This window comes from Anomaloglossus baeobatrachus, chromosome 5 (genome assembly GCF_048569485.1).
Source record: "Anomaloglossus baeobatrachus isolate aAnoBae1 chromosome 5, aAnoBae1.hap1, whole genome shotgun sequence".
NCBI classification, from domain to species: Eukaryota; Metazoa; Chordata; class Amphibia; order Anura; family Aromobatidae; genus Anomaloglossus; species Anomaloglossus baeobatrachus.
Genome location: NC_134357.1, coordinates 351,654,541 through 351,681,057, shown reverse-complemented (window position 1 = coordinate 351,681,057; position 26,517 = coordinate 351,654,541). Strand labels below are relative to the sequence as shown.

Below are 26,517 nucleotides of genomic sequence, written 5' to 3'. Positions count from 1 at the left end.
TTATTCTAATTTTATGAGATAATGACTTGGGTTTTCATTAGCTGTAAGCCATAAACAACAACATTAACAAATAAACACTTGAAATAGATCACTCTGTAATGACTTTATATAATATGTGTTTCCCTTTTTGTATTGAATTACTGAAATAGAATATCATCACAAAGTTAATTTAATTTACTGAGATGCACTTTTATGTTTCAATGCTGCCCGGTCCTGCAGTTGTCTATAAGTCCTGCTGTAGTACTGTCATGACCATGGGGACATGGCAGGTGCAAGTCAACATTGCGACCAGTGATCTGAGTAGCCATTTCCTGTGTGTCAAAGGCTGCCCCGGACTGTCAGTTCTCTGCCTGTATGTGCTCATATAAATTTCGACAAAATATAAAAAAAAGCAAAAAAAAGGACGAGGGAATAAAGGTGGCAGGGGACGTGGAGGGCAATGGGAGCAGCAGAGTCATCAGTGAGGCGAAGAGAATCACTATCCTGAACTAGTTTTCTTTTCAGCAAATAAAGCTTCAGAATGCATTACTATTACATCTTTATGGTATGTTCACACGATTTGCCATAAATAGATGCAGGTTGTACTTTTGGAACTCCTCTATCAGAAGAAAGGCATCCTCTGATACCCATGCACAGACTTACAATGGCATCCATTCTTGCTGATTGCGATGCAGAAGATAGTTTCCACATGGACTTAATGTTGTGACCTATGGAAGGGAAGTATTACATGGATGGCCATGCAGTCCAAAGGCTGCTTGTAAGATGTGGTTGGCCCAAGTCCCCCAAACTGACGTTTGCTTCTAATCCACTCTCTGCTCTTGTTCATCAAGGTATGGAGACCCCACCTCCATTTCATTTACATGCCCCATTCACTGCTACTGTAAATGGGCACTGGAAATACCCAAGTTTACCCACTCTTTGTGTGTTGTCCTTCATAATGGTTTGTGGTAAATTGCTTTCACTACTCCTATGATGAAGCATTAGGTTCGATCATCCAAGTATCTGTTTGTTTTAATGGAGGTTTCAACAGGAATGGGAACCTACACAGGTGTATTTAGTTTTCTATTGTTTTTCTCTTGGTAATGTGAGTTGCTCGATGTTGATTGTATAAGTGATAATTGTTTGATATTCTTATAAATCCAAACAGCAATGCTTTGGCTATTAAAGCAAGAGAGGAATTTAACAAGGTGTGTCTTTCTATATAAAGTCCCATGTGTAGTAAGCACCTTCCAACATTGAAAGGGAATGTATCACCTATACTGTTTAGAGGAAATCTAGTAAATCACAAGCTAGTTGGCCTTACAGTATTACATCACTGAGCTTTGTCATGGGCTGCATATATGCAGATTCGAAAAAGAAAGAAATGAACATACTTGTAATTCTTTTAGTTTGAATTTATTTTAAACTTTAAATGAATTTCTAGATAAAATTCCAGAAGAAATAATCGTTCCTTTCAATAAATTAGTTTCAAAATACTTTTGAGAATATACCGTATTTTTTTGATTATAAGACGCACTTTTCCTCCCAAAAATTTGGGAGGAAAATGAGGGGTGCGTCTTAAAATACGAATGTAGCTTACCGGGGGGTGGTGGAGAGGGGTCACATGAGGCAGGGCAATGCTGTGCTGCGCGTTGGCCCTGCCCTGTGTGGCGCGTCGGCCCTGCCCTGTGTGGCGCGTCGGCCCTGCCCTGTGTGGCGCGTCGGCCCTGCCCTGTGTGGCGCGTCAGCCCTGCCCTGTGTGGCGGCAGCAAGGCACAGGCCATTCTGAAGATGTCGGCGGCAAGGTCAGAGTCGGCGCATGTGCAGATGGAGCTCTCGTCTCAAGCTCTCATCTGTGCAAGTGCCGACTCTGACCACCATTTCTTTGAAGCCTGCACCACTGACATTTTCAGAATGCCGCCCGCAGCAAGCACCAGCACAGTGCAGCGCCACAGTGAGCATCTAGGCCACCCTTTGGATTGCCCGCAGCATCGCTGTACTACAGCTTCACCCCGACTCCTGTGACCTCCGCTCCACCACCCGCTTATAAAATAGACCCCACATTTTATTTATTTTTTTACCTTTTTTTTTTTCTCTAAATTTAGGGTGCATTTTATAATCCAGTGCGTCTTCTAAAACAAAAAGTACTGTAGTTTATATTCAAGTCTAAAATGGTAATACAAATAGATAATGCATCAAAAGTCCATAAATTTTAAAATATTGGGGGATACAATCCTCCTTCATATTATTCACATACGGACCCATATTCCAGTAGGAACGGGGTAGACTTCTTTAAACAGTTATTTTCGAGGTGTCCATGTATTAAAGGCTATTCTACACACAGGATCAGTATATTTAGTAATTCATCCAGATTTAAGTACATGGGCTGTGTGTCTCCAAGGTGAGTGAATCACTCTTGTTTTAGGCATCCATATGCAGATCGCGTTTAAGATACACTATATTGCACATTCGGACATGACTAAATGTCACATAGTCCTCCAATTAAGATTAGCAAATCTAGCCATTCATCCAGGCTTGCGTGGATTACTAGCACTATTGCAGCATCGAACGTGTGTCTCCAAGTTAAGTAAACCACTCCTGGTTGAGTAAACCACACTTCTGGTATCCATATGTTGACCGCGTATCAAATTATATAACATATTCAGTCCTGCCTGACATGGACATCCACAGTGTTTCTTCAGTAGTAAATATATGGTGTCAATTAGACTGACATCTTATCGACTGTCTTTATAAGGCTATGTTCACACATGACGTCTTTGCCTTGGTTTTATGCTGATCCATGCTAATTTTTACAGTCCCAGCAAAGTCTGAGATTTCAGAAATCTCATATATATATAATGTGTGTGTGTGTGTGTGTGTGTGTGTGTATATAATATATATATATATATATATATATATATATATATATATATATATATATAATGTATATATGTGTGTATATATATATATATGTATGTGCGTGCGTGAACGCACACACACAAATGCCGATTTTGCTGCGGACTTCTACAGTCCCTGTCTGTCCATTACTAGTATAGACATGCTCTCTATCATTACTGTCCTGCCTGGGATGACTACTGAATGATTTCTACAGGGTAGGATGTAGCGGCCTAATTTTAGGCTTGATGGCCAGAGTGAAATTTTTTTAATAAATATCGTGAATATGGAAAATTTAACAGTATAATTTAAATGTTTTTAAACATTAGATATAGAAACTTGATTCAAACATTCACTTTCAATTTGTTCTCTTTCTGTCCTTTTCAACAGCTACCCAACTTGAAAGCACTTAGCTATTCACCAATGTCCAGTGCCTCAATATCCTGTGAGCGCCAGGTACTTGCCCCATTTTCTGAATCTAGCCTTGAAGATTTCCACCCTGTGACTCTTTTGGACACCCCGTCTCGACTCCTCTCAGAGAATGAACTATACCCTGAACAGGAGACCTGTGAACTCAGCTCACTGACGAATCTGAATGGGCTGGAGGATAGTGGAGGGGGTGGGACAGGTGTGAAGAAAAAACGTAAAAAAAAGGAACAGGGTGAGGAAAAGGAGATTAAACCAAAGAAAAAGAAGGAACCCAAGAAGGAGAAAGTCAAAGAAACTAAGAAAGTAAAGGAGGCCAAGGAACCCAAGCAACCCAAGAACCCCAAGGAACCGAAAAAACCTAGAAAGCCAAAGGAGCCAAAACCTCCGAAAGAGAAGAAAGCAAATTCAGAAACGGTTGCAAAACCCAAATCTAAGAAAACAAGGTGGGCTTGTTACTCATGTTTTCTAAGCTTAGAGTGTGTGACGTTTTCTGATCTACTATTGTAATTATACTGAATGTAAACATGTAATGACAATGATTTACAAATTGCATGCTGATATTGGTATTCAGGTTAAGAACTTCTGATTGCCTATAGTGGAAATGTAGCCATGGTTTCTAACATTTTTGGAGATGTTCCTTAACAACTGTGCTTTGGTTGCAGATAGGAAAACTTTTCTTTTTTTTTTGATGAAAAATGCACATTATTACTGAGCTATTCAGAACCTTACAAAGAATCACCAGCTTGTCCTGTTGGAACATTCTTCACAGAGCACCCTCTTACTTAGCTATTTTAAAGGGGATCTGTCACCACTTTGACCTTTTAACAGTGTTAATATGGGCATACAGGGTATAGACGGCTGACAATAGTCTTACCTTTATGCCTCATATCAGATGCCTTGTTGTGGAAAAATTATCTTTTATCAGTTTATGTAATGAGCTCTTCCAGGCTATGGGGCGGATGCTGCCTGGAAGATAACTCCGGCCCAGGGATTATTTTAACTAAAAGGGTTGTTATCAGTGTGAGGCAAGTAGCTGACACAGAACAGGAGAAATAAAATTTGACTGTTTTAAAACACATTTTTTTCAACTCCCTGAGCTCTGCTTCATAGTAATGTTGTAACACTGCCTGCCTGTGAGATGGAGGCTAAAGCTGAGAGGATCCTGCATAAGTGTCAGTTATAGTCACACACAGCTCTGCAGTGGGAGCAGAGAGCGGCCATTACACTGGTAATGCCCCTTTTATATAAAATAATCTCTGGAGGCGGAGTTACCTTCCAGGCAGCATCTGCCCCATAGCCTGGAAGAGCTCATTTACAACAAGGCATCTGATATGAGGCAGAAAGCTATAGCTTTTTCAGCATTCTATAACCTATATGCCCATATTAAGAGTTTAAAAAGATCAAAGTTTTGACAGATTCCCTTTTAACCCCTTCACGACCGCGGGCAGTAAAATTACGTCCTATTTTAACGTGACTTAACGACCAGGGACGTAATTTTACTGCCTAAACTTCATTTGATTGCCGTGGCCATAGCAACGGCTTTCAAATGATGTCCCCTGCTGTTTCTTACAGCAGGGGACCTTTGCTTGACCCCAGGGGGGGCGGCATCGCCACCCCCTATCGACGATCGATGTGATTGGCTGTTCAAATCTGAACCGCCAACCACATCGTTCGCACTAATTTCGGCAAAAATAATGCCCGAATTAGTGCGATACTGTGAGATCCAGCTATGAGATGCCGCAGCTGCTGCAGCATATCATAGGTGGACATCAAACATGTCGCCCCCAGCCCCTGCAGCACTGATTGGAGCGATCGTGCTATGACGCGCAATCGCTCCAATCAGTGTGCAGTGGGGCGGTCTGATCTGCCGGTGGCCGCCCTCCCCAGGCCTGTGCTGGTCTGGGGAGCCTGCCCCAACATGTCTGCAGCGTGCAGTGGCTGGTACTTGTGGTACCACGCCACCGCTGCTGCTGCTGCCGCCGCCGTAGCTGAGGTCACCGCTCCTGCTGCACGTGAGTACTGTGCTCACCTTGCAGCCCGTGCGCGCTCCCGTGGTGCCCCTGCGCGCTCCCGTGTTAGCCCCTGCCCGTGCCCCCCTGCGATCTGCCCCCCACCCACCCTTGACAGCCCGATCTGCTCCCCCCCGCGATCTGACTGCCTCCCCCATTATCTTTATTCTGCTTCTGCAGCTCCCTCTCCGGTCTCCCCCCTCCCCCTCTGCTCTCACCCCCCCTCCCCCTCTGCTCTCACCCCCCGTCCCCCTCTGCTCTCCCCAACCCCCCCCCCCTCTGCTCTCCCCCGACGTCCTCTTACCTGTCTTCACCGGCCCGATCACATCTGCCTCCATCGCTGGGTCCTTCCTGGGCATTCTGCTGATCTGCCTGCTGCTCCTGTAAAGCTGTCCATCTCTCTGCCATCTGTTCCTCCTGTAGCTCTTCTGGTCAGTCATCCTCTGGGTACTGTGAGTATAACTTTTTTTTTTCTGTATCCCCTGTCCATTTTTACACCTCATCCTTCCGTGCGTCCCGCTGAGCGCTGATCAGGGATGCAGATAACGTATCTGCATCCCTGCTCAATTTTTGGCGTGACTTTTTTTTTTCCGTATCCCCGACGCTTTTTGTATCGCATCCGTCCGTGCGTCCCGCCAAGCGCTGATCAAGGATGCAGATAACGTATCTGCATCCCTGCTCAATTTTTGGCGGGACTTTTTTTTCCGTATCCCTGACGCTTTTTGTATCGCATCCGTCCGTGCGTCCCGCCAAGCGCTGATCAGGGATGCACATAACGTATCTGCATCCCTGCTCAATTTTTGGCGGGACTTTTTTCCGTATCTGCAACGCTTTTTGTATCGCATCCGACCATGCGTCCTGCAGCGGCCGATCAGTGCACTGCGTCTGTGCGTTTGAAAAGTCAAATGGCGTTCCTTCTCTTCTGAGCCCCGCCATGCGCCCAAACAATTACTTTCCACCACATATGAGGTATCTGCGTACTCAGGAGAAAATGCACAATACATTTTATGGTGCATTTTTTCCTGATAGCCTTGTGAAAAAAAAAAAGCTACCTAGTTGAAGCAACCGTTTTGTGGTAAAAAAACAATTTTTTCTTTTTACGGCTCAACGCTATAAACTTCTGTGAAGCCCCCAGGTGTTCAAAGTGCTCACCAAACATCTAGAAAAATTATTTGAGGGCTCTAGTTTCCAAAATGGGGTCACTTGTGGGGGAGCTCCATTGGTTAGGCACCTCAGGGGGTCTTCAAACCCGACATGGCGTCCACTAATGAGTGCAGCTAATTTTGCGTTCAAAAATTCAAATGGCGCTCCTTCCCTTCCGAGCTCTGCCGTGCGCCCAAACAATTGATTTTTACCACATGTGGGCTATCAGCGTACTCAGGAGAAAATGCACAATAATAATAATAATAATAAATTGTAGGGTGCACTTTCTCTTTTCTCCCTTGTAAAAATGAAAATTTTATGGCTAAAGTAACATTTTTGTGTTTAAAAAGTAAAATTTTCATTTTTTCCTTCCACATTGCTTTGATTCCTGTGAAAGGGTTAATAAACTTATTGGATGTGGTTTTGAGCAGTGTGAGGGGTGCAGTTTTTAGAATGGTGTCACTTTTGGGTTTTTTCTGTCACCTCGGCCTCTCAAAGTCACTTCAAATGTGATGTGGTCCCTAAAAAAAATTATTTTGTAAATTTTGTTGGAGAAATGAGAAATTGCTGATGACCTTTGACCCGTTCTAACTTCCTAACGAAAAAAAAATTTGTTTCGAAAATTGCGCTGATGTAAAGTAGACAAGTGGGAAATGTTATTTAGTAACTATTTTGTGTGACATATCTCTCAGATTTATGGGCATAAATTTTCAAAGTTTGAAAATTGCGAAATTTTCAAAATTTTCGCAAAATTTCCTAAATTTTCACAAATAAACGCAAAAAATATCGGCCTAAATTTACCACTGACATGAAGTACAATATGTCACGAAAAAACAATCTCCGAATCGCCAGGATCCGTTAAAGCGTTCCAGAGTTATAACCTGTCAAAGTGACACTGGTCAGAATTGCAAAAAATGGCCCGGTCATTAGGGTGTTTTAGTGGCCGGGGGTGAAGGGGTTAATGTTGCCATCAGCAGGGATATCTCTACTAAATATGGAATACGCTACTAAAAATATACAAAGCCATCCACTCACTATAAGTTTGGGTAGTTTTTGATTGCCGCCTATTATTATTTGTTTATTTTGCAGCACCATTGTATTCCACTTGATTTTGTGCTATTGTTGGCATGTTGTGGATACTTAAGGCCCCGTCACACTAAGCAACATCGCTAGCAACATCGCTGTTAACGAACAACTTTTGTGACGTTGCTAGCGATGTTGCTGTGTGTGACATCCAGCAACAACCTGGCCCCTGCTGTGAGGTCGTTGGTTGTTGCTGAATGTCCTGGGCCATTTTTTAGTTGTTGCTGTCCTGCTGTGAAGCACAGATCGCTGTGTGTGACAGCGAGACAGCAACAACTAAATGTGCAGGCAGCAGGAGCCGGCTTCTGCGGAGGCTGGTAACCAATGTAAGTATCGGGTAACCAAGAAGCCCTGTCCTTGGTTACCCGATATTTACCTTTGTTACCAGCCTCCGCCGCTCTCACTGCCAGTGCCGGCTCCTGCTCTCTGCACATGTAGCTGCAGGACACATCGGGTTAATTAACCCGATGTGTGCTGTAGCTAGGAGAGCAGGGAGCCAGCGCTAAGCATTGTGCGCTGCTCCCTGCTCTCTGCACGTGTAGCTGCAGCACACATCGGGTTAATTAACCCGATGTGTGCTATAACTAGGAGAGCAGGGAGCCAGCGCTCAGTGTGCGCTGCTCCCTGCTCTCTGCACGTGTAGCTGCGTGCGCTGGTAACAAAGGTAAATATTGGGTTGGTTACCCGATATTTACCTTAGTTACCAAGCGCAGCATCTTCCACGCGGCGCTGGGGGCTGGTCACTGGTTGCTGGTGAGCTCACCAGCAACTCGTGTAGCGACGCTCCAGCGATCCCTGCCAGGTCAGGTTGCTGGTGGGATCGCTGGAGCGTCGCAGTGTGACATCTCACCAGCAACCTCCTAGCAACTTACCAGCGATCCCTGTCGTTGTTGGGATCGCTGGTAAGTTGTTTAGTGTGACTAGACCTTTAATCTTCATTGCTATTTACTTCCATCTGATATTTTGAAAGGTTTATTCCAGCATAAGTAATTGATATGTACATGCACATACTCATCAGCTATTTTATTTAAAGGGAAGATGCTGTAATTTTTTTTATTTTTCTATTAATTATTGATTATACAATCATTTTTAATAAATAATGTTTCTTGTTTTTATAGTTTTTTTTTTTTAATTAATTTTCTACAGACACTAGGGGTTGACGTTTTCATTTGCTGGTGTGTAAGTGTCTCAGCACGACACCTCAAGGATGGCAGCTTCTGGGCATAGGAGACTGCGGACAGTGTCCAACATGCATTGTGGCTGTGTCCTGGGCATGCCCTTTGGACTGTGCCAGTCAGTTGTGGAAGGACATGGGCACCATTTTTTAAGAGAGAAACCACCATTTAATTACCTCCTAAACCTATATTTTTATTAATCTCGTTAAAATAGACTCACAGAGCGTCCTTTCAAACAACATAAAACACAATTTGTGCCAGTGAGTGCTAGGTAGGTATAAGGTCGATACAGTGAGGGGTAATAGAATATCAATAATTTTAGGATAGACCTGAAGATGCTAAATCACATCCTATATTGCCCTTCCTACCGATGGAGGATGTCATAATTTTTGGGGCATCCCCCGTTCCAGGTGGCTGACCCTCACTGCCCCTATAACTATCTAGCAAAGTATCCACCACCGAAACAGGTGTAAAGAAAAGTGAAAGACAAACCACATACACACAATACAAAAATTGCGTTAAATATAATATGGTTTCTAACTAGTACTGAATCCCTATTCAGAGAAAATAGATATAGATGTTTAGGAATAGTCAACGGGCCTACTTATCTATATAGGCACCCCAACTCTCCCGACGTGTCCCCCCCCCCTTCTTAACGCAATGAAAGGGGGTTCATCAGGGGATATATAAAGATGATACAAAAAATAGATCCTACCAATGCACAGGTGACTAGTCGGACCGGAGGACTCTTATAGCCAAGGAAACAATACCTAATTTTTTTGTACCCCTTCTCTAATGTTGTAGTGTTTTTCAGGGGCCAATCCACGATGGCAGGTTCTTACTCTTAAGTGTATCCAAGCTTCTGTATACCCTTATTTCAACAAAATAGTGCTTTTAGAAATAGATCCAGAATGGCAGGCTCTTTTCAATAATAAATATAGGACCAAGGTCATCATCTGTGATACAACCCAGAGCTGTGTATCTAATGCTCATCTGTGATGCAACCCAGAGCTGTGTATCTAATGCTCATCTGTGATGCAACCCAGAGCTGTGTATCTAATGCTCATCATCTGTGATACAACCCAGAGCTGTGAATCTAATGCTCATCTGTGATACAACCCAGAGCTGTGTATCTAATGCTCATCTGTGATGCAACCCAGAGCTGTGTATCTAATGCTCATCATCTGTGATACAACCCAGAGCTGTGTATCTAATGCTCATCATCTGTGATACAACCCGGAGCTGTGTATTGAATGAATGCCCATCATATGTGATACAACCCAGAGCTGCGTATCTAATGCTCATCATGTGTGGTACAGCCCACAGAGATACGTATCTAATCCCAGTGCGTCATCTACTGTTTGTATTTAATTCGAGTGCTTGATACATGTTGCATTGTATCAAGCACTCGACACTGTATCGGCGGTGTCCATCTTTTCACACCTTTTTTTAGATGTGCACAAAAGTGCTGTCAACAACCGTTTTGTGCACCTTTGAAAAGAACGACACCGCTGAAAAGAGGCCAAACGGAGTCTGTAGTAACTACTGCCTCATCCCTCGAGGGATTTCACCTGAATCACATATTTCGGAGATGTACATGGAAACCCTAATGTAAGTTTTCCGCATAGAGCACAGGATAAATGTGAACTGATCAAAAATTGTTCTGTACCGAAATTGCCACAAAATAGCATTCAACTCAAGCCACCAAAAACAAGTCCCCGCTCAGGTCCATCATCTGGTAACAGAAATATAGGGGGCTTCTATGTTAATGGCAGCACAAAGGCACTAGACAAGCGCTATGGCTCCCCCAAAAAGAAAACCAGCAAAATCTGCACTCCCAAATTCAAATGCCTCCCTCCCTTCTGAGCACCACAATATGCCTAAATCACAGTTAACTTCCACATGTTGGTCATTGTTACAGTGAGGAGAGCCCGCTTAATTTATGGGCTATATCTCCAGAAGCACAAGCAGGGCATAATTTACAGGCACTACTATGCACGGGGCATTACAAGTGCTTATGTGCAACTTTTGATTCTGCAACATTCAAAACTACAAAATCGTCACTACATCCGTAGACTAATTCCTAGAGGGGTGTAATTTCCAAAGTGCTATCACTTGAGGGGGATTCTGCTGTTCTGGTACTTGGGGGCTCTGCCAATGGAGTCCATAAACTATTTTAGGAAAATCTGTGCTGCAGCAGTCAAATGGCGCTCCTTCCCTCTGGAGCCCAGTGGTGCGGCCAAACAATACTTTACAGTCACATGTAAGATGTTGCCATGTTAAGGAGAAATTGTGTAACACATTATTCAGCCTTTTTGTTTTACTTAGGCTGCTTTCACACCTCCGGTTTTAGCAGAGCCGGCCAATCCGGCTCTAAAACCTATGCAACGGATGCGGCGACAATACCGCATCCTTTGCATAAGTTTTTGACATGCGGCCCGTCCGGTTTTTGCCGCTTGCGGCAGGCTACTGAGCATGCGCAGCGGAAAAAACGCATGCGGCAGCCGGATGCGGTGTTTGCCGCAGGACGCCGCATGCGGCGTCCATAGGCATGCATTGCAAATCGCGCCACATTGGCCGGATGCGGCGCGATGCGTTTTTTTTTTGTCAGACAAAAAACGTACCAGGCATCGTTCCAACCAGCCGCCGCATCGGCTAAATCTGCCGCATGCGGCAAAAACCGGACCGAACGCAAGCCCATGCGGCACAATACGGCACTAATGTAAGCCTATGCAAAAAAACCGCAATCGGTGGCAAAAAAATGGTTGCGGTTTTTCTGCAAAGTGCCGGATTGTGCCGCACAGCAAAAAACGGATGTGTGAAAGCAGCCTTATTCCAATTGCGAAATTTGTAAATCTGGGGTTTAATGAACATTTTATTGGTAAAAAAATTTTTTTTTTCTTCAGAGCCAATAGTATAAAATTTTGTAACACACCTGTGATGTCAATATGCTCACTGCACCCCTAGATGAATTGCGGGGTGCACTTTGTAAAATGGGGTCACTTATGGGGGGCTCTGCTTTTCTGGCATGCCAGGGGCTCTGGCAATGTGACATGGCACCCGCAAACCATTTGAATTAAACCTGAACCCAAATATGGCGCCCTTCCCTTCTGAGCTTTGCACTGTGCCTCAAAAGTTGTTTTCCTCCACATATGGGATATAGGTGTACTCAAACAAAAATTGCACAACTAATTGTATGTTCCATTTTCTTTTGTTATCCTTGTGAAAATTAAACATTTTGGGCAAAAGCAACATGTTCGTGGGAAAAAAATATTTAATTTTTTTATTTTCACAGCTCAATATTGAGAAAATTCTGTGAAACACTTGGGGGTTCAGGGTGCTCACCACACATCTAGATACATTCCTTGAGGGGTCTAGTTTTCTAACTGGGGTCACTTCAGCGGGATTTCCACTGTTTTGGCACATCAGAAGCTCTCCAAACGCAGCAAGGCGCCGCTAACGATTGCAGCCAATTTTGTTCTCCTAAATTTGAATTGGCGCATCTTCACTTCCAATCTTTGCCGTGTCCCCAAACACTAGACTTCCACAGCATATGGGGTATCTGTGTACTCAGGAGAAAATGCACCATAAAATTTGTTGTGCAATTTCTCCTGTTATCCTTGGGAAAATTTGTAAAATTTGGAACTAAAGAACATTTTTGTGAGAAAAAGTAAAATGTTAATTTTTTTTTTCCTTCCACATTGCTTTACTTCATGTGAAGCACCCGAAGCGTTAATAAAGTACTTAGATGTGGTTTTGAGCAGGTTGAGGGGTGCAGTTTTTAGAATGATGTCACTTTTGGGTATTTTCTGTCCCCTAGGCCTCTCAAAGTCATTTCAAATATAGTCTGTCCACCCATATCCTGTCCACCGCCATTAACTTGAGAACGGCGGCAGCTATAGGCATAGAAGTGGTGTCTAGGTATAGCCATGCACTACGCAATGAAACCACCTATAGCGCCACCTGGTGGAAACAACGGAGTTAGCATTTTTACCTCAAAAACGGAACGAGATAGAGAAAAAAAGTGAATTACAAAGTTGTAGGGCATCATCAATTCTATACGAATCGACACCTTGCATACAGACAAGTTTTATGATGAGAACGTGTAAAATTGACAAGGCTGCGGACATGAAGCGATACCTCATGGAGACCTTCCTACAAGTCATTGGGTATGGTGGCTGCGTGTAGTGGCCTTCACGCTCACCTGACCTGGCCCCATTGGACTTCTTTCTGTGAGGTCACATCAAACAGCAGGCGTATGCGACCCCTCCACCAACATTGCAGGACCTACGACGACGTATCACAGATGCTTGTGCAAACGTGTGACCTACCATATTGTACAACGTGCAGCAAGATACAGTATGCTGTGCAGAGTCCAGATGTGCATTGCAGCTGACGGGGGCCACTTTAAGCATCAAAGTTAAATGAGCGCCATGTGCGTGATCAGCATTCAATGTTTTTTTTTTTTTTGGGGGTGGGGGGTGATGTTGGTTTTCATATCATAGCATTTCTGTATGCAAGGTGTCGATGTTGAATTGATGATGCCCTACAATTTTTTAATTCACTTTTTTTCTCTATCTCGTTTCGTTTTTTAGATAAAAATGCTAACTCTGTTGTTTATAGGTGGTTTCATTGTGTAGCGCATGGCTACTTTACTATACCTAGACACCACTTCTATGCCTATAGCTGCCGCCATTCTCAAGCTAATGGCGGTGGACAGGATATGGGTGGACACACTGTATACTATGGTCCCTAAAAAGATGGTTTGGGAAATTTTTGGGAAAAATTAGAAATTACTGATAAACTTTGAACCCTTCTAACTTCTTAACAAAAAAAAATGTTTCAAAAATTGTGCTGATGTAAACCAGATGTGGGAGATGTGATTTATTAACTATTTTGTGTGACATAACGCTGTGGTTTAAGAGCATAAAAATTAAATGTTTGTAAATTGTTAAATTTTCAAAATTTCAACCGAATTCCCGATATTTTCTCAAATAAGCACAAAAATATCGTCTTAAATTTAGAACTAACGTGAAGTACAATATGTCACGAAAAAAAACTCAGAATCAACAGGATACATTGAAGTGTTCTTCCTCCTCCCACAGCATATAACCCCAGCTAGGCGGGAACTAGCTCAGTTCTTTTTAGTGTCAGCAGGGAACCTGACACGTCTGGCCTGAGCCCCAGGCCAGCTCATGTTTTTTGTTTATTTCTTTTTCTTTGTGGTTTTATTCTATTTTTGACTATAGGGCAATACCAGGGTGTGCTCACCCTCGTTCCCCCCCGCTTACGGGCAGAGGAAACCTGGCGTGCAAACGCCGTCAGTCTTCCCTCGCGCCCAAGTGGTCGGGTCTGCGTACCCCTCCAGGCTCCCTGGAAGCACCTCACAGAGGAGGGCTCCAGAGGGCTAAGCAGAGCCGAGCACCTGCTAGCCTTGAGCCGAAGATGCGTCCCCGAGATCTCCGCATCCCAGGACCGACGCGTCTTCTGACGGAGCAAGAGCAGGTAGGGAGACCCTTGCATCCAACCGTCGCCTGAGGAGGTGCCGGTGGGGCGATGCAGGCAGTGTTTGCACTCAGGCCTGCATTCTTAGCAACGCCCCCTCCACTGCTCCAGAAGCCGCTCCCTCTAGTGGGCCGTCTCTCCCCTCCATGCTGCCAGAGAACACTGGACGCCATTACATGTGGGGAGCAGACATGGGTGAGATCGCCTCCTTGACTCTGCGATTCTGCAGCACTATATACCGCTCTGTTCAGCGGTATATCGCTGTCTTTCTAGCGGTGTGTGCCTGCTGGCTGGCGGTGTATATCAGCTTTTAGCGGTATATACTGACTGTGCCTGCAGGTATATACCGACTGTTTGGCAGTGTATGCCACTTTACTATTGGTATATACCGGCTCTGTATAGCAGTCCCTTTCTAATACTGCTAGTAGCTCCTCACCCACAGTAGTGTAATACTGCTAGAGGCTCACAGTACTAATTGTACGTTTGTTGCTGACATGCGTAAAAACCGCAAGGGTGATAAAGCTTCCCAGGCATCTTTTATGGACCTGTACTATGCTTGTACCACCTGTGGAAGCTCGTTTCCCAATGGTCGAAGCTATCCACTCTGCCGGGGCTGCGATGCCCCTACTACAGTGTCACAACAGGCGTTGACGGACCAGGGGGTTGTGCAGTCTGTGGGTTCGGCCCCGGCCACCATTCAGGCAGCACCCCCGTCTGATGAGGCTATCCCTGCATGGGCTCTTCTGATGTCTAAAAGGTTAGATGACCTGGCCGCTCAGATATCCCAGCCTTCCACAGGCTCACGCAGCCTCCCCCCGGCTCAGCTCCCTCAGAGGAGCCCGCCTTCGTCTGGTGTATCATCCCTAGTACGTAAAAAGGCTGTCTCCAAAAGGCTCCATTGCGACCGCTCCGCCTCGTCTGACTCACACGATGGTCAGTCTGAATCAGGCTCCGTGACCTTCAGTAGTCACGATTCCCGAGACTCTGATTCAGATGTACCTTCTGAGTCTAGGCATATGGAAGACACTTTAATAGCGGCTGTCAATCACTCTGTCGATTTCTGATCAGCCCTCCGACCCGACTTCTCAGTCGGCAATCAAACGAGCCAAGAAGCCTCCTAAGTCCTTTGCCCAGGATCCGATTTTTCATCAAATCATATCTAAACGGTGGGATCACCCTGATAGGAGGTTTAATAAAAAATCCTCCTCTTCATTCGCTTATCCCTTTCTTCCGGAAATGGTTAAGACATGGTCGGTACCCCCTGTTGTGGATCCGCCAGGATCCAGACTGGCTAAACACACGGTTATGTCTGTTTCAGACAACGCGTCTCTCAAGGACTCATCCAACCGCGTAGTTGAGGCTGCGGTCAAATCTATTTTCCAGGCTTCGGGCTCCTCTCTGCGCCCCCTGTTTGCCATGACATGGGTGGCAAGAGCTATGAGCGTGTGGAGTAGGAACCTGCGCAAGTTGCTTCGCCCTTGCAATATTCCTCCAGAGGCTCTTGAGATTCTTGATTTGTTCTCTCTAGCCTCTAATTATTTTCTTCACGGCTCCCTAGATGCAGCTAGCTGGTCAGCCCTAACGGCAGCCAATGCTGTCTTCGCCCGCAGGGTTCTGTGGCTAAAAATATGGAATGCGGACAGTGCCTCCAAGAAGTCCCTGTCCACACTTCCCTTCCAGGGTCTTCGTCTGTTTGGTGAATCCCTGGACAAACTCATATCTGAGGCGACGGGTGGTAAAAGTACCATTCTACCACAGAAGCGGCCTGTAGCCAGAAATTTCAAAAAATCTTCTTGGCGCAGGCAGTCCTTTCGGCCTGCCCCTCAAAAACCATCAGCCCAAGGACCGTCCCAACGCTCAGATCGAGGATCCGGTCCCTCAAGGGGCTCTTCTTGGCGTTCCCACTCCAAGCAACCTAAACCCAAAGGACCTCGCTCTGTACAGGCCCCCTCAGCATGACGCCAGGTATCCCTCAGATCCGACTTCTGTTGGAGGGCGGCTTCTGCTTTTTCAGGATATCTGGCTAGACCACACTCACGATGCTTGGGTTCGAGAAATCGTCACCTCAGGTTACAAGATCGATTTCCATTCCCTGCTGGCCAACAGGTTTCTGCGTTCTCGTCTTCCAAAGACCAAAACTCAAAGCCAGGCCTTATTTCAGGCCATAGCCTCTTTACAGAAGGCAAACGTTATCATTCCAGTGCCCCTGGAACAGCGCGGCAAAGGTTTCTATTCAAACCTTTTTGTCGTTCCCAAAAAAGATGGCTCTGTCCGCCCTATCTTTGACCTCAAACGGCTGAACAAATTCGTACGTATTCGAACTTTCCGAATGGAATCATTGAGAGCGGTACTAGCCGCCATGGAACCTGGAGAATTCCTACCGTCCATAGACGTTCAAGATGCTTATTTACACATTCCCATATGTGTCTCTCATCAACGGTTCCTTCGCTTTGCCGTAGGACACCGTCATTTCCAATTCAGGGCCCTCCCCTTTGGGCTGGCCACTGTGTCTCGGGTCTTCACAAAGGTCATGGCGGCAGTCATGTCCATTGTACACCCCAGAGGCATCCTGGTCGTTCCCTATTTGGACGACCTTCTTGTCAAAGGGAGGTCTCTTCACGTTTGCTCAGAAAGCGTGCAGATTTGCCTAGACACGCTGTCAAGGCTAGGGTGGCTGATCAACTTCAACAAGTCATCCCTTATTCCTCATCAGCGCATCACCTTTTTAGGTATGCTGATAAACACGGCTCAGTCCCGGGTTTTTCTTCCAGAGGACAAGAGGTCTTCCCTGATCCGGGCCGCCCAATCCATCCGCTCTCGCCGTCACACATCCCTTCGGAATGGAATGAGAGTGTTAGGCAAGATGGTGGCGGTCATAGAAGCCGTGTCCTTTGCCCAATTCCATCTGCGCCCTCTATAACTGGATCTTCTATCCTCCTGGGACAAGAATCCAGCTTCCCTGGACCGGTCAGTCCGCCTATCTCGGTTTGCGCTCAGCTGCCTCGTCAGGGATAAGGCTTGAGTCCACCAATCTCAAGGGAAATCCTTCCGCCCGGTCCACTGACAGGTAGTCACGACGGATGCCAGCCTGATAGGCTGGGGGGCGATGTTTCTCCACCACACTGTTCAGGGACGTTGGTCTCCTTCCGAGCGCTCCCTGCACATCAATGTTCTGGAGATCAGAGCCATATTTTTGGCCCTTCAGAATTTTCAACCCTTACTATTGGACCTCCCTGTTCGGATCCAGTCAGACAATGCCACGGCCGTGACTTACATCAACCGTCAGGGAGGAACTCGCAGCAAGGCAGCGATGAAGGAAGTATCCAAGATTCTTCTTTGGGCAGAGAAGCACATCCCCATTATTTCAGCTGTCCATATCCAAGGGGTAGACAACTGGGCTGCAGACTTTCTCAGCAGGCAAGGTCTAGCGGCAGGGGAATGGTCCCTCCACGACGAAGTGTTCCATCAGATCACTCTTCGTTGGGGACTCCCGGATGTGGACCTCATGGCGTCTCGAATGAATGCCAAAATATGTCCCTTCATATCTCGGTCGAGAGACCCGCTAGCGCTCGGCTCCGACGCCCTAGTCTTTCCATGGTTGCAGTTTCGCCTGCCCTACATCTTCCCTCCGTTTCCTCTCATTCCGAGAGTAATCTAGAAAATCAAAGCGGAGGGAATCCCGGTGATCCTCGTGGCCAATATTCCACCAGAATACAGCTCAGCTGCATTTGACAACGTGGTGCTTGAATCCCTGATTCTAGCCAAATCGGGTCTTTCTTCCAGGGTAGTTCATACCATGCTTAATGCTCTGAAGCCTTCCTCCGCCAGCATTTACCACAGGACCTGGAAGACCTATCTGTCCTGGTGTGACCGTCATAATCGGTCGCCCCTGACCTTTTCAATCCCTAATGTTCTTGCTTTTCTGCAAGACGGTCTGGACTCGGGTCTTGCTCTCAGTACCCTTAAAGGACAAGTTTCTGCCTTGTCAATTTTTTTCTAGATGCAGCTGGCTTCTCGCCCTCAGTTCCGTACCTTTCTTCAAGGGGTGGCGCATTTGGTCCCCCCTTAGATCCCTGGGATCTGAATTTGGTTCTCGGAGCTCTTCAGCTTCCTCCTTTCGAACCCTTGAGAGAAATCTCTCTTCAACGGCTATCTTGGAAAGTTTCCTTTTTAGTCGCTATTACCTCTATCAGGCGAGTGTCCGAACTGGCAGCTCTTTCCTGTCGCTCACCTTACCTGATATTCCATCATGATAAGGTGGTCCTTTGGCCTTCCCCCGCCTTCCTTCCGAAGGTCGTATCCTTTTTCCACCTGAACGAGGACATTGTGTTGCCGTCATTCTGCCCGGCCCCGGTCCACTCCTTTTGAGAAAGCCTTTCACTCTCTCGATCTTGTCAGGGCTCTGCGGATCTACATCTCCAGAACAGCACCGTTGCACAAGTCCGATGCCCTCTTCGTCCTCCCAGTAGGACACAAAAGGGCAACCCGGCGTCTAAATCCACGAATTCTCGATGGATCAGGACTGCCATTTGTGAGGCATACAAAGCACAAGGTGCCGTTCCCCCTCAATCTGTGCGGGCCCACTCTACATGAGCAGTGGGTGCCTCCTGGGCTATCCGCCATCAGGCTTCGGCGGCCCAACTTTGCAAGGCCGCTACCTGGTCCAGTGTGCACACTTTCACAAAATTCTACAGAGTGCATACGCATGCATCCGCGGATGCTGCTCTTGGAAGACAAGTCCTTCAGGCGGCAGTGGCCCATTTATAAGTGGCCACTGCTCGGTTCTTTGACAGTGTTTGATATGTGTTCACTGCAGTTGCAGTTGCAGTTGCAGTTGTTAGTCAGCTCTTAGTCTGATGTTCTACACTGTTAATAGTTCAGTTCCCACCCAGGGACTGCTTTGGGACGTCCCACTGTCTGTGTCCCCCAATGAAAAGGCGAGAAAGGAAAGGACATTTTTGTGTACTCATCGTAAAATGTCTTTCTTGGAGCCTTTCATTGGGGGACACAGCTCCCGCCCTTGTGGTTTTGGTTTTCCTTTTCCTACTGCTTTTTTACACCAAACTGAGCTAGTTCCCGCCTAGCTGGGGTTATATGCTGTGGGAGGAGGAGCTAACTCTTTTTTTAAACCTAGTGTCAAGCCTCCCCTGGAGACAACATATAACCCACTGTCTGTGTCCCCCAATGAAAGGCTCCAAGAAAGACATTTTACGGTGAGTACACAAAAATGTCCTTTTTTCACATTTGATGCCTTTTAAAATAAATGTTAATCTTTTTTTTTTTTTTTTTTTAACACAAATTAAGACATTAATACTTTTACATTTTTTGAGTTATGTTGTAATATTGTTTAGGTCAACCATAAAGGGAACCTGTCACCAGATTTGGCCACTATAAACTGCAGCCACCACCAGTGGGCTCTTATATACAGCATTCCAGAATACTGTATATAAGAGCCCAGGCCGCTCTGTAGAACATAAAAAACCACTTTTATAATATTCACCTATGAGGCGGATCGGTCCGAAGGGTGTCGCTGCTCTCTGGTCCAGCGCCTCCTCTCTGCGGCGGTCCCCGTCCTCCTTAGGCCCGTGTGCTTGACGTGTCCTACGTCATACACACTGGCCAACATTGAAGTCCTGCTCATGCGCACTTTGGTCTGCCTTACTCAGGTCAGGTCAAAGTATTGTAGTGCGCATGCGCTGGCGGTCTTTAACCTTTCCTCATGCCTGCGCGTTACAGTACTTTGATCTGCCCTCAGCAGAGCAGATCAAAGTGCACCAGCGCCAGACCGCAATGTGCCTGTGTGGATGACGTAGACGATTCATCCACACTGGGCTGGATAAAAGGAGAACAGAGGTCACAGCAGAGAGGACGTGCTGGACCGAAGAGGGGAGGCACCGGACCGGAGAGCAGTGACCTCCATCGGACCAGACTGACCCCTAGGTGAGTATTATAAAAGTGTTTTTTACGTTATATAGAGCAACCTGGGCACTTATACACAGCATTACAGAATACTGTATATAAGAGCTCAGTGGTGGTGATCGCAGGTTATAGGGAACAAATCTGCTGACAGGTTCCCTTTAAGCCACTAACACAGCTTTGTCACATAGAGATGGGTTCAAGAAGACCTCTGCAGGTGACCGATGGTACCTAGCACCCAGACTTTCTCAGTCCTGTAAGTTGTGGGGTAGCGCTTCCTTGGCTTAGATTTTGTTTTTCCAGCACATCTCACAGATTGGAGTGAGATCTAGAGAATTTTTAAATTTTCACTTTTACCTTTTAGTAATGTTTTTTTAAACATTTCCTGAATAATTCTTTGTATGGCAGGGACATTACTCTGAAAAAGAGGTCACTGCTATTAGGTAACACTATTGACCTAAAGGGGAATACTTGATCTGCAGCCGTTTTAACTGGTACATGTTAAAGTAACATCCAGATGAAATCCAGTAGCCAAGGTTTATCAGCAGAATATAGTGCAGGTCATCACGCGGCTTCTACCTTATTGTCTTTACATAGAACACCCTGTGGTCTTTTATTCCTCACATAAGTGAACCACGTGTTGTCTCCATGAAGTACAAGAATAAGTAATCAATTAGACCATAGAAACAAATACGTAGAAGGATTCTTTGGCACTACTCACACACAATTCTGAAAACAAGTGTAGGACTCTCCCTTGACATAATGGAGTTAAGGTGCTGGTGTGGTGCCCCTGAGGCTCTGGTCGCCACAGATTACTGCACCTCAATTAAGGTGCGGTATTCATCTCAGGTAAGGGGGGGGGGGGGTTAATCGCCTGTGTTCCACATTCACACTCTACATACAGCTTAGGAGCCTTCTCACAGGGTGGGATGGCTCAGGGTAGGCAGGGGGGTGGCCATCATGATGCATGGGACTTCCCTGGTCACTGAAGCCAGCCACCTGGTGGGGCGGGTTGTACTGGGGGTAGAAGTAGGCGCAACACACTCACAGAACTCGGATCCATTGGGACCATAGTTCTGACAAGACATTTCTGGAAAACTTGGACTTTATTGGGGCAGGAGCTTGAAGCAGGAGCTCAGCCAGGGTACCTAATAGCTAAGAGGGACATCCTAGTAATAGGACATTCTCTCCTCTTTCTCTCTTCAAACACCGGTGGTGGTCTCCTTACTTTCCTGGGATTGACTGGAGCCCATTACCGCAGTGGCCAGTACTACAGGGCTGGCGACTGAAGCTGTGAGTAAACGACACCTTGAACCCGCAGAGACTGTGCTGGCCTGTCCTTACCGGCGTCTCCGCCAATACCTCCCCTCTTCATCCACCTGGGGCCCGCTCTGCCTGTGGGGAGCGACACCATCCCGGCTGCCATAACACCTGCCCCGGCGAGGAATCCTGCAACGGCGGCTACTCTCTGGCCGCATACCACAGGTGATGTCACGACAAACTTTCCCAAACACCCCACTTTCCCCACCATTTGCTGTACGCCTCGGGGCAGCGGAACCGCGCAAGGCCACCCGTTAATCGCCTGACCCGACTCTCAACGGCCCGGCAACGAGTAGGTTAACCACCTGCCCCGTGGGGAACTACACTACACTTCAAAAAGTCGTGGAAGAGTCCAACAAAAATAGAATAAATTAAGTGGCACTCACCAACCATAAAAGACCATAATTTATTGGCAAATGCTTAAATTAAATGTGGGAGACAGCAGGATGTGTAACGATGTTGACGGTTTCAAATGGGTGGGACACATTGAAGCTTGACTATACGGGAAACTGCCGTTGTCCTGCTGCCCTACGCATGTTTTTTAACATTTGCCAATAAATTATGGTCTTTTATGGATGGTGAGTGCCACTTCATTTTTTCTATTTTTGTTGGAATCAGCTAGACCAGGGTTCCTTCTTTCATTGCTCCATGGTACAGTTGTGATGTTCCTCTGCCATCGATGGTGGTGAGATGTCATTGCCAACACTCTGACTAATCTCTGAGAGTTCAGCCTATACACAGCAAACTGGAAAGCACTAGGAGGTCTTTTTTTTTTTTTTTTTAAAATAGTCCTTAGTGAAGGGCTCACTGGAGTATGATACGCCAAAGTCATTAATATACAGCCACTACTTTGGTGCATCTTTTCAGTGGTGTGCACCTTTACAGAAATGCTTCTCGAGTCACTGACTAGAGTAACATTTATAATGTGAAAAACGCCTGTATTTTTGCTGAATTTGATGGGCGTGGCCATGTCTCATCCCTTATAGACTCCAACCATTTTGGCAAAGGTGCTCCAAACTGGTGTAAAAGTTGCAAGATTTTTGCACAACTTCACATTACACAAAAATGTTGCTGCTATTCAAAGCTTTTTCTGGCATAAAAGCTGTGATGAATCAGCCACTTTGTGGCTTGACACCTGTCTATCATTGCCAGTATTCACTTTTTCAGTAATTTGTGTTACAGTTGTTCAGTAGCATCAGTCTGGAGCGGTTAGCCAGTGTTGACCATGTGTATCAGTCAGTAGATGAGCGAACCGAAAGTTCGCTGTACCAAAGACAGACTTTACAAAAAATAAACATTGTTCGGGTTCAGAGTTTGGGTGCTTTCCCTATGTTGACCACTCTAGCAAACATGGCTGTGCACTGGTATGCTCGGTGCTCAGTCCAGGCGAGCCGCTTGCTGTGTTTAAAGGTCTCTCCCAGGGGGTAACAACAGTCTGATCAGACTACGACTCCCAACCCCCGAAACTGTGGGTGGAAACCCGAACTGCCCAATTAGGGACTTCCATTGGGGTTCAGGTCAAGTCCAGATCCCAAACCGAATTTTATCTAAAGTCCAGCTGAACCCGCCGAACCGAGCATCCATGGGTACGCTCATCTATATCATTCAGCCTTAGGCAGAAATACCCTGTCATTGGTTTTCTAATTGTCTTTTCTTAGACCACGTCTCGTAGTTCACAACCACTGCATACTGGGAACACCTTGGAAGACCTGCTATTTTCGAGATGCTCTGACATTTGTCTTGCTATAATAGTTTGGCGCTTGTCACAGTCAGTCAGGCCCTTATGGTTGGTCACTTTTTCCACATGAATTTCATGACCCAAATGTTCTCTTGCTACAGATTCTTGAGAAGTGTCATGATTTTGCCATGTTTCATTGTGCCATATTTTAAATTATGGCTGATAAGTGTAGAACCTCATACTTGGATGTTAATGTATTCTTAGAGTTCAGCCAGGCCCCTGAGTAGAGGCTATTAGCCACATGTGATATGTAAGCAAATTTAAAGGGTTGGTCCGAAAGCAAAAGTAAATTTTAATTTAAATCCCTATCTATTTGATGCTATAATCTAAGCAACTTTTTAATATACCTGTATGAAAAAAATCCCTCACGTTCTCTAAGTACATTATCTAACTTCAATTGTATTTTTTTTTTTTATTCCTTGTGGGTTGACGAATCGTTTGAGAATCCCAGTGCATGCTGGAATACTCAAAGTGTCATTAGGGGACAGAGTACCGTATTTTTCGGATTATAAGACGCCCCGGACCATAAGACGCACCCTGGTTTTAGAGTAGGAAAATTGGAAAATAAAATTTTAAGCAAAAAATGTGGTCATGACACACTGTTATGGGGTAATGTCCTCAAATTCCTTTGCTAAGGTGCTCCATCCTAGTAATGATCCTCCTGCCTTGTATATGTACCCCATCCTGGTATATGCCCTTATCCTGCTATATACTGCCATCCTGCTATATGCCCCATCCTGATATATACTGCCATCCTGCTATATATTCCCATCCTGCTATATACCGCCATCCATCCTGCTATATACCCCCATCCATCCATCCTGCTATATGGCCCCATCCTGCTATATACCCCCATCCTGATAAATAACCCCATCCTGGTATATGGCATGTATTCTGTATCACACAAAAAAAACAAAACGTTTATACTCACCTTTCCTCGCTCAATGCAGCATTGCTTCTCCCTCTGTCTGTGGCGGCAGCAGCGTCGCTGGAGTGTGGTGCCGTCACCGGTCACTTCCCTGCAGCATCGCGATGTCCTCCCGTCTGCCGATCAGCTGACCTGCGTGACTAGCAGCGCGCACAGCGATGACGTCATCGCTGTGCTCACCGCTCTCTACACAGATCAGCTGACCAGCAGATGGGAGGACATCGCGAAGTTGCAGGGGAGGGGTGAGTATGCCGTACTGATTGACTGCACCCCGCGCTGATGATGATGATGTACGGAGGGCAGTGAATACAGCCGCACATGATCACTCCAGGCTGTAGTTGCCAGGGGTGATCACGGCCGGCTGTTTAATATGCGCGCACCCCCCGCCCATCATCCCGCCCACCTGTCAGCGCCGGCTTCAGCACTGAGAGATGATGGGCGGGAGGATGGGCGTGCATCTGTAATGAACGGGCCCACGTGGTCACGGCAGGCGCTGCCACAGCCTGCTCGTGCCGCCGATGGCCCGCTCCACCGCAGCACCCTCATTCTCGGCCGCAGCCCTATATTCAGACCATTAGACGCACCCCCCACTTTCCCCCAACATTTGGGGGAAAAAAGTGCGTCTTATGATCCGAAAAATACGGTATGTGGCAGTGACTGCAGCCCCTGTCGCCTCCCTGAAACGAAGCTTCAAGGGCTGGTTTGTGCCTTCTGTGTCTTTGTCGCTCCCTTCCTGCTGCCTCGCTCCCTTCCTGCCGCGTCGCTCCTTGCCTGCCGCGTCGGTCCCTGCCTGCCAGGTCTGTCTTTCCCTGCTTTTGCTGTGTCTGTCCCTTGCTGCTGTTTGTAATGACAAAGCAATGTCTGTCTATACCTGGCATGCAGGAAACTAGTGCCGCTCCTGCTAGTTATGTCACTAGTTTCCTGCATGCTGGGTATAGACACCACTCTGTGATTACTGTTCTGAGCCATAACAGAAATTGGCTGTGCACTATATAGATCGCACAGGTCAGGAAGGGACAGGCACAGCAGGAGCAGGGAAGGGACAGGCACAGCAGGAGCAGGGAAGGGACAGGCACAGTAGGAGCAGGGAAGGGACAGGCACAGCAGGAGCAGGGAAGGGACAGGCACAGCAGGAGCAGGGAAGGGACAGGCACAGCAGGAGCAGGGAAGGGACAGGCACAGCAGGAGCAGGGAAGGGACAGGCACAGCAGGAGCAGGGAAGGGACAGGCACAGCAGGAGCAGGGAAGGGACAGGCACAGCCAGGAGCAGGGAAGGGACAGGCACAGCCAGGAGCAGGGAAGGGACAGGCACAGCCAGGAGCAGGGAAGGGACAGGCGCAGCAGGAGCAGGGAAGGGACAGGCGCAGCAGGAGCAGGGAAGGGACGGGCACAGCAGGAGCAGGGAAGGGACGGGCACAGCAGGAGCAGGGAAGGGACGGGCACAGCAGGAGCAGGGAAGGGACGGGCACAGCAGGAGCAGGGAAGGGACGGGCACAGCCGGAGCAGGGAAGGGACAGTCACAGCCGGAGCAGGGAAGGGACGGGCACAGCCGGAGCAGGGAAGGGACAGGCACAGCAGGAGCAGGGAAGGGACAGGCATAGCCAGGAGCAGGGAAGGGACAGTCACAGCTGGAGCAGGGAAGGGACAGTCACAGCTGGAGCAGGGAAGGGACAGTCACAGCCGGAGCAGGGAAGGGACAATCACAGCAGGAGCAGGGAAGGGACAGTCTCAGCAGGAGATGACAGACATAGCGGGCGCAGGGATGGGAGAGACACAGCGGGCGCAGGGAAGGGAGAGACACAGCAGGGGATGACAGACACAGGAGGCAAAAACCAGACCCTGAAACAGTTGTCATGATATGTCCTTTCAGGTAGGGGTCTCTACCACAGACTCTTCCACTTGATGACCCAGCATGCACTGGCATTCTCAAATGTATCGTGATCTGACAGGAAATAAAATAGAATAGTAGTGTAAATATACAAGTATAAAAGAAAGTAGCTTAGATAACAGCATGAAATAGATAGGGATATAAGTGAAATTTAACCCTTTAAGGAATATTTTCTTTCGTGCATTAACTTCAATGGAATTTATTTATACACCAAGAGGAAATCTGAAGTGAGATTGCACAGGGAGGATCTGTGTCTAGACACTAACCATATGTCTTGACTTTGTGTGTGATAGATTGTCATGAAACTTAACCGTAAGGCAGGAAATTACATGACTTGCATGTACAAAACCATGTCTGACTGTGGAGAGCTACTAGGAAGCTTGTCACAGAACAGAGCAGTTGAAAATGGATAACATTTTTTTTCACAGTGTCTTGTCTAATAGCTACTTTGCAAGAAAATGATATTACTTGTGCTGTTTAATGTGAGTTATACCTTCAGCTCTTTATGG

General features: G+C 46.6%; 1 protein-coding gene across 3 annotated transcripts in view; it reads left to right on the top strand.

The window, feature by feature from the left end:
* The window catches only part of CHD6 (chromodomain helicase DNA binding protein 6), a 338,823-nt gene that overhangs the window by 70,849 nt on the left and 241,457 nt on the right, over positions 1-26,517 (top strand). For all 3 annotated transcript variants that reach the window (XM_075349913.1, XM_075349914.1, XM_075349912.1), the window contains exon 3: positions 3,265-3,746. In XM_075349913.1, the coding sequence (XP_075206028.1) occupies positions 3,265-3,746 (482 nt within the window). The remainder of the gene's footprint in view (positions 1-3,264; positions 3,747-26,517) is intronic.